At 41.7% G+C, this 14720-nt stretch overlaps 1 protein-coding gene and 1 non-coding gene across 2 annotated transcripts in view; both read right to left on the bottom strand.

Moving 5' to 3' along the window:
• Window positions 1-14720, bottom strand: part of Ku80 (X-ray repair cross-complementing protein 5 Ku80) — a 239485-nt gene that overhangs the window by 77307 nt on the left and 147458 nt on the right. Inside the window, exon 11 of the mRNA XM_080283853.1 lies at window positions 5075-5223. Within this exon, the coding sequence (XP_080139979.1) occupies window positions 5075-5223 (149 nt within the window). The remainder of the gene's footprint in view (window positions 1-5074; window positions 5224-14720) is intronic.
• On the bottom strand, window positions 6763-6881 carry LOC145414314 (5S ribosomal RNA). The gene has a single exon (XR_013899852.1). It is a non-coding gene; the product is annotated as a 5S ribosomal RNA (ribosomal RNA).

Here is a 14720-nt window from a genome sequence, read left to right as displayed (position 1 = left end):
AAATAATGGTGCTTGGGATGTTATGATTCTAAGCTATCTGTCTACAGCCCGATGCCCTAATCCCAAAAAGGGTGGCTGCAGACAAAACGCCTCCAGGTCCCTCTGTCACCCACCATTTGACTGCCTGTCCCCCAACTCACTCCCCCCCCTCTCATATCTCTCAACTCCATCCCTCCACCTCATCTTCAGTCTTCCCCTCCATCTCTCTCCCTCCACTTCACCTACATACAGGGTTGGCAAAAAAAAAAAAAAAAAAAAAAAAAAAAAATTTTTTTTTTTTTTTTTTTTTTTTTTAAGCCCAACCCATCTGGGGTTTTTCATTTTTTTTTTTTTTTCACACAATTCCCCCAAAACCCGGGCAAAAGTGAGTTTTTCAAAGTTTACCTTAAATTTAAATAAAATAATGTTTCTGCTATGCATAAGTATGAATAGCCCAATAAAATCTTATTTTTCACATACTTATTTGAATGAGGGAAATGAACACAATTATGTTTTGACTTGTTTGGCCGTTATCCTTGGTCTGCCTGCTACACAGCAAAACATGCATCAACATGAGAGGCTTGAGAGCATTGCACAACCCATGAGCTGGCAAAGATCAGTCCACATTACACAACAGCAGGAGGAGGAGTCATTTGCCTTGCTACTCTCCTTTCTTTGGTAATTATATACTTGCATTTGAATCTTGTAAATAATTATTATTGAAAATTCTGTTGCATAAGTGATTTCACACATTATCTTAACAGTAATAATAGCTTTTGGTAACCAAATATCTAAGCCTATAAAATACATCTATTTTAAACAAAGCAACGTTTATATTTCTATAGAATTATTGATATTCAGAAATGATATGAGACAACATATAAGTTAACTCCAGTAATGATTACTGTTATATAACAAATTCACCTCACTCCTTAAAAAAAAACTAAAAACTATATCTATCAAAAAACAATTTTACTCTTAATTTTAAAGCTTTCAAAATTAGAGACAGTAGTGCTGGCTGTAAAGTTTGTATTCACCAGATGAAAACCAAGGAAATTTACCTTGAATTCAAGCTACATACTCCTGTATTAGGATTTTTTTAACCCAATCTTTAGCACAGGTGTCATGTTTACACTCATTTTGTAGAAAAGTGTGACCAAGGTATTAGTAAGAATGAAGAAATTGAGGGCAAAATTTCTTGTTTATTTCAGAGATCAGAAATATGCCTTGCACAGCTGGTTGTGGTTGACAAAACCCGATAAAGTGGGTAAAATAGTGGGTTTTTACAAGTGGGTTTTACTGAAAAAACCCGAGTGGGTAAAACCGAGTTACCCACTTTGTTGCCAACCCTGCCTAGATACACCCTCTTATTCAGACTTTCATTCTCCATTCTCTCCACATGTCCAAACCACCTCAGTGCATTTCTCCTAATTTTCTCAATCACATCCACATCCACTCTACAACATTCTTTCATTTCTTCATTCGTCAACCTGTCCCTCCATGTCACTCCACATGCTCCTCTCAGGCAATTCATTTCCACTGCTCTCACTCTTGAATTGTTCCCCTCTAGCAAGGTCTATGCTACTCTTCCATATGTCAGGGTAGGGATCACAAGTACTATCACGCAGTGACTTCATAACTTCCATACTCACTTCCCTATTTCTCATCAACGCTTTCAGTGAACTAACAATGGTCGTCTACAAAAGCAGCCATAGAATGACCAGAAAGGAAGCTATTGATGAAGGCACAAATAGAAGGACAGAAACAGTAAGAGGGCAGTTTGGAAATGAAAGATTTATGTCAGACTTGATCAGAAGCCTTCGAGATGTCAAGTGCATTGGCAAAGCTATTGCCAAAGTCCCGAAAGGAGGATGACCAGGGGTCTGAAAGGTAAGTGAGAAGATCGCCAGTGGAGCGTCCCTGACGGAACCCATACTGACGATCAGAGAGAAGATTGTGGTAAGAAAGATGCTTTACAATTCATCTGTTACGAGTAGACTCGAAACTGTTGAGACACAGGATATTAAAGCAATTGGGTGATAGTTAGAGGGATGGGAATGGTCACCTTTCTTTGGAACTGGCTGAATGAGAGCAAACTTCTAGCAAGAAGGAAAGGTACAAGTTGACGGACAAAGACAAAACGGAAGGTTTACCTAGGCAGGATGTAAAAACAGATGCACAGTTCTTGAGGACAACAGGAGGGACTCCATCAGGCCCATATGCCTTGTTAGTACTGAGGTCAGTGATGGCAGAAAATACATCAGCCGAGGAAACTTTAATGTCAGCCATGAGGAAGTCAGAGGGGGGAAGTGATGAAGGAACAGCATTGGAATCATCTAAGGTGGAATTGGAGGAGAGAGTCTGAGCAATGAGATCTGCTTTATCAGTAGAAGAAATAGCTACAAAGCCATCAGAGTAGAAAAGAGGAGGGAAGGATGATGTGGTGAATTTGTCAGAATGGATTTGGCAAGGCACCAGAAGCAGCGGGAAAAATTAGAGTGGGAGAGTTGAGACCATTTAGTACGAATGAAATTATTTTTTGCAGAGTGAAGAAAGGACTCAGCATGATTCTGGACAGAAACATAAAAAAAGATGTGGTTCTGGGGAGGGTTGGCTCTGCTACATTTTATAAGCCTTCTCCTTGTTATGGACAGCATTAAAACAAGCATGATTAAACCATGGCTTTTTGCATTAGTCAAAGGATACGAGAAAGGAATATATGCTTCCATGCCCAAAAGAATAACCTACATAATGAGCATGGCACACTCAGATGGCTCCTGGTCATGGAAACAATAATCATTCCAGGGAAAATCTAAGAAGTACTGCCTGAGGTAGGTGGGGACACTCACCATCCACTCACTCAATGTAGTGCTGCTCTTGGGTGTCTGCCTTGTCCTCTCCTCCATCCTTCTTTCCTTCCATCTTCTTCTGTCTTTCTTTCCTTCATTCTTTCCTCGTCTTTCTGTCTACGGGTGACTTGACACTCCCTCCTCTAACTTTCATTCCTTCATTTTTTCCTCTTCCTTCTGCCTATGGGTGACTCTACACTGAGTGACAAGCCAAATGGTTTCTTGTACACCAGGAAACCATTTACTATGCTGGGTGGTAACCACATAACCAAATTTTGGCACGTGGTGGTTTAGTGGGTAATTATTGTGCTCCAGTCGGATTGAGCCGGTGAAGGTTTATATCCAAGGGATGGTTGGGGTTTACTGCACATGTAATGCCACTCAGGGATGAGTGAGGTTGGTCACTCTCATCTTAAATGTCAGGACCAAATGCCTATCCCTGGGCTCCTACGCTCCTCATGGGGCAACATAGGATCGGATGATGGATGGATGGATGGACTGCCTGAGGGACCCCGATCAGCAGCTCCAAACTGCCACAAACAATGTTTCGTCAAAGGGTCCACAGGCCGTACTGAAGCGATAGGACAGGTTAAGGTAATAAGGTTGTAGTCGGGGGAGCCCAATGGAGAAGAAAGATTAACAGCGTAAACAGAAGGATTAGTTGTAATGAAGAGGTCAAGTATGTTGGAACTCTCTCCAAGGCAGTCAGGGATACAGGTAGAGTGCTGTACACGGTGCACTGGGTCATTAAGGATAGAAAAAATGTAGGCCTGTTTACCAGGTGCGTCAGTGAAAGAAGAGGAGAGCCAAAGGTGGTGGTGAACACTGAAATCTCTTAAATGGAGAAGTGAGACAAAGGAGAAACGGATAGGATGTGTTCCATCATAGAATTAAAGTGTCAAAGAATTTTTCATGGTCAGTAGAATTAGGGGATAAGTAAACAGCACAGACATATTTAGTCAGAGAATGACAAGAAGGCCGAAGCCAGAGAACAGAGAATTCAGAAGAATCAAGTTCAGGAACATGAGAGCAAAATATGTTGTTGCATACCTATATATAACAGCCAACTTTGGCACTGAAATTAGTACAGAGAAAGGAGGAGGATACAAAAAAGGGTTTGCTATCAGTTGCCTCAGACAGCTGATTCTCAGTTAGGAGGAGAAGGGGAAGTTTAGAAGAGGAGAGGTGATGCTCAACAGAAAGAAATTTAGTGGAAAGGCTGTGAATGTTGCAGAAATGAAGAAGTAAGTCTGACAATGGTTCCAGGCAACTTATTCGGTCGTCACCAGGAAAGGGGGATGGATGGTGGGGGCACTTATGGTCCCCCCTCCTGGGGACTCCGAGGCTTGGTTGTTAGACACCATTTGTGTAAAAATTTTGAAAAGGAAGTGTAGTGTGTAATGTGCATGTGGTTTGGTGATGACAGAGAAACTTGTACTGGAGAGCAAGCTGGCCTACTCTCTGTGTTACTGAAACACTGAAAAAGTATAGGAAAGGGGGATGGTCAGGAACTAGTCCCGAGGACTGATGAAACGGGAGCTCCAGCTCTCCCTGTGATCAGCTTTCCATCCACCTTGGGAGAACTGCCCTGCTCGACTGGTGCTACATTCTACACCCTGCATGCACATTTACGTAAACATTTATTTTCCACAGGAGCAGCTAAAAGCACTAAGAACATTTTGTTATTTACTAAAAGTGAGTGACATGCATATATATCTATGTATCTATCTATCTATTGCCAGACGCCTCAATCCCGTTCGGGGTGGCCACAAACATATATGCATATATAGAAAACTGTATAAGCTGAACTAAAAGTAAGTGACTAGCTACAAAAGTTATACAACAGAGGAGACTGGCTAGCACATTTACATAAATATTACACTATTTTCCACAAAAGGAGCTGCAGGCATGCACACATCACAAAGTGATGCAGCACGAGCCCCTGGAAAAGCTCCATTATGACAACAACGGTCACAAGCTCCATGATGAACTTAACATGCACCAACACTGGATGGTTAGCTCCCTGTGACTGAGGTGGAATAGGCAGTGACCCTTGTTTTGGCGGGCAACGTCAGTGGCATGTGAGTGGCAGGGGTGTTGTGGGAAGTGGTGGACGGTTTAAAAAATTGGGTTTCCTGCCTTCTTAAAAAACACAAGGGACAATACACACCAATAAATCAGATATGAGGTAATAAATTTTCAAGCAAAATGAATATCACAGTAAGTAGGCAAAACAAGGGACCTACTCGTCCTGACAAGAGAGGTCCATGGAGCTGATCAGATCATCCATGGTCTTCTTTTCTTTACCAGTCAACTTCTCAATGGTGCGCTGAAGTGATGGGAAGGTGAAGTGTCGCACATCCTCCTGGAATGGCAGTGGAATCCACACCAGGCACTGGGAGGTGATGAGGGGGAGAAAGTTTTACCTCAAATGAATGTGACAGTATGTCTTCAATCAGATATATTTCATTTGTTCTTGCTACCTCCAGATTATTTTACTCCGTCTGGGACAGCACTCCTGTACTGAAAGAAACAATGGAGGACACAGCTTACTCCACCAATTTTAAGTCTTTCCTAAGCTAAATAATATAGTCCGAACATAGCAGGAGTATCACCAGGTTGCATGGTTTAACACTTTCAATACCATCAATGCAATTGGTCATTTTATTCAGGCTAAGTGTGTACCATTTTATGCAGGTAAGGAGAATATGAACTGTCCAAAGGTTTATTGTGGCAGTTTTCAACCTTCTGATGATTAGTTTTTATCTCAGTTGAACAGAAATCATCCTGTAGTAGCCTAGTAAAATAGCTTGATGTCACAAAACACAAAATGGTTACTCTGCCTTAAATAAACAATGAAGAGTATATGAAAATAAATAAATAAATATATATTCAGCACTTCCCTGAGGCCCAACAGTCCACTTCATAGCATGCCAACAGAATGAACTGCTGTGCATCACCTCATGCCACCACTTGGATGCTGCTTATCCATCCCAATGAGTGACAGGGAGGAAATCACCTGCAGTATAGTGTCCATATACTGTGTTGACAATAAAGGTACTTTTTATGGCATGAACATGGTAAAAAAGTACAGTCACTGTTAATAATAACATGCTGTAGCTTTATTCCATGCATTCCCCTCAGGATGAGGAAGTGTGTGGTACATTATGACCAGATGTCCTTCCTGGATCAACAATTGGCCCTTGGTTGAGATTAAATGAGCAATTCACACCTGAACCTACTACACCCTGACAGCTAAACATATTAAATCTCATTAATGCCTTTCATATATACACTATGGATTAAACATGCATTCTCAGAATTACCAGTGTCACTTATATATTAAGCACTCTGTGGCTGCCGGCGTTGAATGACGTTTTCTAGGAGCATGACCGGCGGCGGCAATGCAGCACAACCTGTAAAATCTACAAACAATTTTTGGAAGGGAACGAAGGTCTGGGAGATGTTAACACCAACCTACTCTAGCCTCTACACCACTCAAACAGTAAGCACATCTCGTGGATCAGTCGTGAGCGGATGTCAGTCTTTTTGCTCCCCTCAAGCGTTAGTGTAAGAATAAGAATGCAATAAAGTCAAGAAAAGTAAGAAAGTGTGTTTCTCAGAGAGTGACTGCTTATCAACGTTTGCTTTTGATCTGGGAATGGAGGGGAGAGAGATAAGCATTCCTCCCACTCCCTCGCTCTCCCCACTCTACAGCCCCCAATCCCTAACCCTACAGTGTAAAAGGTAAGTTATTTTTTTCCTTTACTCATTTTATTTGTGTCATTATTTCTTTTATTGTACTGTTTTTCATTCATTCATTCATTCATTGCCAGACGCCATGTATCCCAGACGGGGTGGCCAAGGGCTTAGAGTTAATTGTTTTACAGGGAGGGGCACTAATCCTCCACCAACCCCACTTGACACGTAGGGATGCCAACAGCATCTGGTGGTCCCAGGCGGTCACCCATCCAAGTACTAACCAGACCCAACGTTGCTTAACTTCGCTGATCGGACGGGAAGCGGTGTACTCAACGTGGTATAGCCGTTGGCTGTACTGTTTTCCTCATACTTATTTTTGTTTTTCTGTATCTGCAGGAAAAATATTCATATTCCTTGTTCACTGTACTTACAACTACGACTTGCTATCTCACAAACCACTTACTCCTCTCCTCCCCACTCAACGTGCTTCTCTCTGACCTTACTGACCTTACCGTTTTTCTGACCACAAGGGGTGTCCCTACACAGCTGCACCCATTATCTTTCTCCTCTCTTCCCTTAACAACCCAGAGGTATATATATATATATATATATATATATATATATAAAAAAAAAAAAAAACTCTATACAGGAATACACATAAACATAAAAACGAGGGAAGACATATTTTTATTTACATGTACATATACTTTGTACCGAATTTGTTCATTTTACACATTTCTTGTTTTGTATGAGCATTTTGGCAACATGAGACGTTCTCGTAGTGAATATACCGGTATGGATATAAAACCTTCCCTTCCCTTCCCTTAACACTAATTCCCTCATTTGAGGGGCTAATCTCGGGTTGTATCTAATCTTGGCTGAGATGGTTCAGCCTAATCACACACAGCAGCACTCATTATCTTGAAATAAAATAAAAATAGCATCCTTCTTCTCTCTTTCCACACAAATTAGACCACCCTTAGTAAGAGAAAAAAATCCATATGGGAATAAACATTGCACATAAAAAAAGAGAGAAAACATTCATAGTTATGAAACTACATGTAATTTTAAGTACACATACTATTTACTGAATTTGTTCATTTTACTTTTTTTGTTTTGCAAAAGCATTTCAGCAACATACTAGTTGTTCTCATGGTGAATATATGGCTGTAAAACTTTCCCTTCCCTTCACACTAATTCCCTCATGAGACATGGTAATCACGAGTCGTATTGAATATCAGATGGTGCAGTTCGGCCTCTGCACACAAAGGAGGAGTCGTATCTGGTTACAGTCTAAAAATATCATCTCTCGCCACTCTTTGGACACAAACTAAACCACCTAGACAAGAGAAATAACTCGATACTTGCATGAACATAATAAACAAAAAAATATGAAAAAAATTTATAATAATTATTTCTGTATTATGAAACCTCCCATATTATGTACTGATTTTGTTCATAGTACACATATCTAGTCACTTCAAACCATTTAAGCACCATTTTTTTTTTCCCCCCACCATTTCCATTTCCGCCATGACCTATATCAATGCTGACATGGCTACTGCTGCAGTCTGTAGTTAGGAAAATGGTACAGGTATACTGTCCAGTAAATCACATCACTATACAGTAGCTACTAGAGGTTTCTATCAGCAGCCTGTAGAGTGAGTGCAAGAATCATTGTGGTATAAGTTTATCGTGTGTTGTACGGAAGGTATATGGAAGAATTAGCTATTAGAGAAAAAGTAAGAGAGAGATAAGAACTTCTACTGAGTGATGAACAGGGTGGCTTTAGGAGTGGCAGACGATGTGTGGATCGAATATTTGCAGTGAGAAAGATAATGAAGAAGGCTTGTGAAAAGGATTGTAAGGTGTTTATGGCATTCATGGATGTGGAAAAAGCATACGACAAAGCAGACAGAGAAGGACTGTGGAAGGTTCTGCGCAAGTACGGTGTAGATGGTATGCTGCTAGGTGCCGTCAAGGGTTTTTTATGATGGTAGTGAGGCATGTGTAATGGTAAACAGGTATGTAAGTGAATGGTTCATGATAATGTGGGCGTGCAACAAGGTTGCGTGATGTTCCCATGGCCTGTGGTATGTCTACCCCCTTTATTATTACCAACTATGACTAAGTACAAGAATAAGCTTCAAAGCATGCCTGAGGACATTAAATCGCCCAGGGGGATGAAAGTGGGTTCATGGAATGTGGGAAGTTTGGGGGGAAGAGCGGGGGAAGTTGTTGAGGCATTCTGTAGGAGGTGGGTGGATGTGGCATGTTTGCAGGAAGTCCGGTACAGGGGTGGATCAGCCAGAAAGATTGTTGGGAAGGACTGCTGCTATAAGTTGTTTTGGCAGGGTGGACAAACGGATATGGGGGGGTGAGTGTGTTGGTTGTGGAGAAATGGGTGGAATATGAATGTTATGAGAGTAAGCGATAGGATATTGGTTAGTGAAAATTTGGTTCGGTGGAATGATGACTGCAATTACAGTAAATTCTGTAATATCCGGATGCCCAATTCCTAGACATTTTGGGCCTGGGCCTGGGCCCTAAAAAAAAAAAAAAAAAAAAAAAAAAAAAATCCCACCCATAATTTGAAATTGGTGCGCGGTGCTGAACAGCTGTGTTTATGCAGGGCCGCCGGCCCCCTGCTGTTCCTCCCCCCCTCCACAGTTACCGCCTAACTACCAACGTTGAGTAGATGCTCATGGCAATGGATGCCGCACGTGCTCATTTTTGTGAATAAACAGTGAATAAACTGTAATACCTCGCCACTAGACCACATGGGAATTTACAATGTTGTGCAGTGTTAAGAAATTAGAATTTAGAGCGCAAAGGATTAACTGCGGAGTGCAAACTGGCGGTTGAAACTGGAGTGGCGCAATTAAGAACAGGATGTGCAGTGTTAAACAATTATAACTCACAGTGCAAAGAATTAAGTGCAGCACAACACCGGATTACTGTACGTGCTTCAGGAGTATTTTCACCACTGCCAGAGCCTTAGAGGAGGCGGCCACAGACGTGCTGTAAGTACCCTGTACACTGCTATATATTTTCCATACTCACTTTTAATACCTCATTCTCTGGTTCCTTTTCATTTATTTCATGCTTTAAGTCCCTTATTGGTGTGAATAGGGTCTTAATTAGGTGCTATGCATGTCCGGTAGGAAGTTATGTAGGTGTTTTTCTGAGTTAGGCTGGGTCAGGGTCCATAAGTACCAGTCCAGGAAGCAGGGGCCCAATATCCAAACATGCCTTTGGCTCTATTACGTTGGTTATTGGGATGATTACTGTATATTGGCATATGCTCCACAGGAAGGCTTGGATGGGGTAGAGAAAGATAGACTTTGAGATGACTTAATACGTGTAGTAGGAGGTATGGGGGATGATGAAACAGTGGTTTTGGGAGGGGACTTAAATGGTCATGTAAGTGAAGCAGCTCAAGGTTATGAAGGAGTACATGGGCGATGTGCATATGGTGTACGGAATGCGGAAGGGGAAAGGACACTCGAGTTTGGGGAGGCAACAAACATGACTGCATGCAACATACATTTTGGGAAAAGAAAGGGTAGGTTAATTACGTATGAGTCTGGGGGAAATAGCAGTCAGATAGATTATTTTCTGGTTAGGAGGGCTGATAGGAGGTTAGTGAAGGATGTTAAAGGTATAGGAAGAGGGGAGTGTGTGCAGCGACACAAACTATTGATTTGTGATATGGTGCTTAAAGAACAAGTGATGAAAAAGAGGACTTATGTACCTAGGAGGAAAATATGGAAGCTGGAAAACCAAGTAGTACGGGATGCCTTCTACAGCGAGTTAAGGAGAATGGTGGCTGAACAGGGAGCTGTAGACAGAGGCATTAATGAACAGTACAGAGCCCTCAAGAAAAACCACTTGAGAGTTACTGATGTAATATGTGGTTGGACAAGAGGCCCACAGGGACAAAGTAACTTGGTGGTGGGATGAGGGTGTAGAAGCTGCAGTTAAGGAGAAAAGAAGGCATTTCTGGGAATGGAAGAAGGGCAGTAACAAGGAGGAATACTTGGCTGTCAAGCGTAGGGCTAGAAGAGAGGTATACAGGGCGAAGTCTGAGTCACAGAGACTTTTACTTGATAACCTAAACCATGGGGAATGGAAAAATATATTTAAAGTGGCAAATCAGGTGAAATGAGATAACTGGGATATTACAGGTGAGCAGTGTGTGAAGAATGATGAAGGAAGGGTTGTGGTGAACAGTGGGGATATTAAAGATGAATGGAGAAAGCATTATAGCTGGTTGTTGATTGAGGAGTTTGACTAGGACAGGGAAGGTTTGGAGCCAGCAGATCCAGTGTTTGGCCCTTGGTCTTTGATTGACGCTGCTACTGTGAGTGAGGCAATAGGTAGGATGCAGGTGGGGAAGGGTACTGACTGCCGAAATGTTGAAGGCCTCAGGAGATAAAGGGGTGAGGTTAGTCACTGACCTGATAAATATGATTTTATATAAGTGTGTTGTCCCAGATGATTGGTTGAAGAGTGTAATTGCAAATGTGTACAAAGGGAAGGGTGATGCCCTGGAAAGAGGAAATTATAGAGGTATAAAGCTATGCCCTGGAAAGAGGAAATTATAGAGGTATAAAGCTTTAGATCAGATAATGAAGGTAATGGAGAGAGTTCAAGAAGGTATGATTAGAGAAAGATTGAATATTGACGAGATGCAGTTTGGGTTTATGCCAGGCAGGGGGACCACTGATGCCATATTCATTGTTCGACAGCTTCAGGAAAAATATATTGGGAAGAAAAGGGATCTGTACTTTGTTTTTGTTGATTTGAAAAAGGCCTCTGACAAAGTCCCTAGAGAGGTGGTGAGGTGGACAATGAGAAAGGTTGGCTGGTTTGGGTGGTTATGGCCATGTATGTGGGTGCTCGCACCCAGGTAAAGGTGAATGGAGATTTGAGTGAGGAGTTTTCCGTGAATGCTTGTGTGCATCAGGGGTCAGTTTTGAGTCCCATGTTGTTTATCACAGTACTTGAAACCCTCTCATGTGACTTCAGAAATGGACTCCCATGGGAGATGTTGTATGCTGATGACTTGATTGCAGAGAATGAAAGGGAGGCAGAGGGAAGATTTAGGAAGTGGACAGATGGTATGGGGCACAAAGGCTTAAGGGTAAATGCAGATAAAACAAAAGTGATGATATCTAAGGCTGGTGGCGGTACTGTCAAAGACGAGAGAGAGTGACCATGTGCAGTTTGCCACAAAGGCGTGGGAAGTAATTCCACCTTGTGCAGTGTTTGTGATAAATGGGTGCACAAGAGATGTAGTGGTATCAGAAGTAGACTGCGAGATAATGCTGATTTTATGTGTGCGGCGTGTTGGGGAGAGCAGGTGGAGACTGTCAGGCGTGAAAGGATTGAACTTGCTGGAGAGTCTCTTGAGAGAGTGGAAGAGTTTTGTTGTTTGGGAGACATGTTATGTGCTGGAGGTGGGGCTGGAGCTGGCTCTGTGACTAGGGTGAAAAGTGGATGGAAAGTTCAGGGAGCTGTTGCCTCTCCTGACACTGAGAGGACTCTCCCTACGTGCTAAGGGATCTTTGTATGCAGCATGTGTTAGGAGTGTGATGCAGTAAGGTAGTGAGACCTGGGCATTAAAGGAAGAGGATATTTGCAGGCTCAAACGTACAGAAATGACAATGATTAGGTGGATGTGCGGTGCATCCCTGCGTGCAAGGCCTGGGGGGGCTGGGTTTACGATGGAAGAGTTGAGAGGTAAGATGGGACTGGAGTGTATTGGTGTTGTGATGAGAAGAGTTAGATTGAGATGGTCTGGGCACTTGGAGAGGATGGGGGATGATAAATGAGTGCAGAAGGTGAGAAGTGTTAATACTGGGGTTGGGGCTGCAAGAGGCAGACCAAGAAAGACGTGGGACAAGGCCATTAAGTGTGACCTAAGGGTTAAGGGACTGAACAGGGAGGCTGCGAAAATCGTGCAGCATGGAGAGCCGCCATCAGGTGTCTAAGGCCGACACAGGCAAGCATGTTGGAGCCTTGAAAAACGAATGAACAAAAGAAATATATAGATATATATATATATATATATACATAAATATATGTATATATATATATATATATATATATATATATATATATATATATATATATATATATATATATATATATATATATATATATATATATACATAAATATATATATATATATATATATATATATATATATATATATATATACAGTATATATATATATATATATATACATAAACATATATATATATATATACATAAATATATATATATATATATATATATATATATATATACAGTAATCCCAGTAATATCTGGACGCCCAATTTCCGGACATCCCCACTTACCGGACATTTTCGTCCCGGGATCCAATATTCCCAAAATGGGCCAAAAATCGCAAAAAAATCCCCAAAAATCCTAATTTTTTCCCAACCATAATTTGAAATTGCCTTGCAGCACCGAACAGCTGGTTTACACCATGGCCCCTTCACCCCTTCCTTCCTCCCCCCTCCCCTGTCAGGGTTGCCATTTGGTATTTTTCATTACCAAATGTGGGCCAATATGGTAATGAAAAATTTGTTTGGTAATGAATCAGAATAATGCATTACGAAACGGATTTTTTACATGTATGAGAATACACAGGATGGAGATGGTGGATTGTTTGCTCTCTCTCATTAATTTTGTAGCCTATATAGCGTGATAATAATCAACATGCTGTTAATTATAAGAAGATTGATTACATGTATTTCCACTTGTATAAACAATTAGTGAAGAATAGATGCTAGCTTTATGAATTTGGTAATGAAAAGTTAAATTTGGTAATGAAAATTGAGGCGTTTGGTAATGTGGCCATTGCGATCTGGCAACTTTGTTTCCCCATCACCAACACTCTAACTCCAACAGTTACTACCTAACTTTGATGGCGAGTAGATGTCTATCGCAATGGAAGCCACAGAATACCGGATACACCAAAAACATTCACCACGTTCTGTAGCTTCACATAAACGTATCCGAATGAGTCAATCCGGACGCTGCCACGTTAAAAGGGGTGCCAAATCACTGATCATGCATTTCTCCTCACAACATTCATCCAGCCAGCTCGATCTCCTGTCAGTTCCCTAGCCTCACCGACTTCCAAACCTCTCTTCCTCACACACTCATTCACCTTATCTCTCCACCTTCTCCTTGGCCTACTTCACCTCCTCCCTCCTTCAAATTCGCTCAGATATACCTTTTTCACCACTCCATTATTATCCATTCTCTCCTCGTGACTATACCATCTCAGTACACTCTCTTCAATTCTGGTGTCCACTGACTTCCTCACTCCACATCTTTCACGAATCACATTATTTCGTATCCTATCCACCCTCTATACTCCACATACATTCCTCAGCAGCCCCATCTCCACTACTCTTACTCCTGACTTTTCATTTTCATGCCACACCATAGTCTCACATCCACATGTTAAAGTTGGCACTAACCCTCCTTCATGTAAGCCTTGTGCAGCTGCAACACTCAAGCATCTGTTTCTTATCAATGACTTCATTGCACCAGCTACTTTTCTTCCTTGTGTCACTCTACTTTCAACTTCTTTTGCACATTTTCCTCTCTTTTTCTATCACTGTACCCAGGTATTTGAACTCTCTCACCAATTCCAGTCTCTCTCCATTCACTGTAACATCACACTGGGAGTCACCTTCTCTCTCAATAACCATCACTTTACCCTTTTCTACATTTACTTTCAAGGCACGAAGTTCACAGACATCAGCAAAACTCTGGACTACCTACCAAGTTCTTGTTCGGTACTTGCAAACAGTACTGCATCGTCAGCATACAACAAATTTGATATATTCCATCCATCACCATTCATTACCAAAGCCATCCCTCTCTCCATTACTTGTGCCTTTACTTCGCTCGTTACCCCATCCACATATACAGGATACTGAACAACCATGGGGACATCACACAACCTTGTTGTACACCCACAGCGATCATGAACCATTCACTTAGATGCCCATTAACCCTTACACATGCTTCACTATCGGCACCTAGCAGCTTACCACCTACACCGTACATGTGCAAAACCTTCCACAATCCTTCTCTGTCCACTTGTTGTATGCTTTTTCCAGATCCAAGAATGCCATAAACACCTTATGGTCCTTCTCACAAGCC

Source organism: Coenobita brevimanus, chromosome 98 (genome assembly GCF_032717465.1).
Source record: "Coenobita brevimanus isolate Jiangsu-jjx chromosome 98, ASM3271746v2, whole genome shotgun sequence".
Lineage (NCBI taxonomy): Eukaryota > Metazoa > Arthropoda > Malacostraca > Decapoda > Coenobitidae > Coenobita > Coenobita brevimanus.
This window is presented reverse-complemented; position numbering and strand designations above follow the sequence as displayed.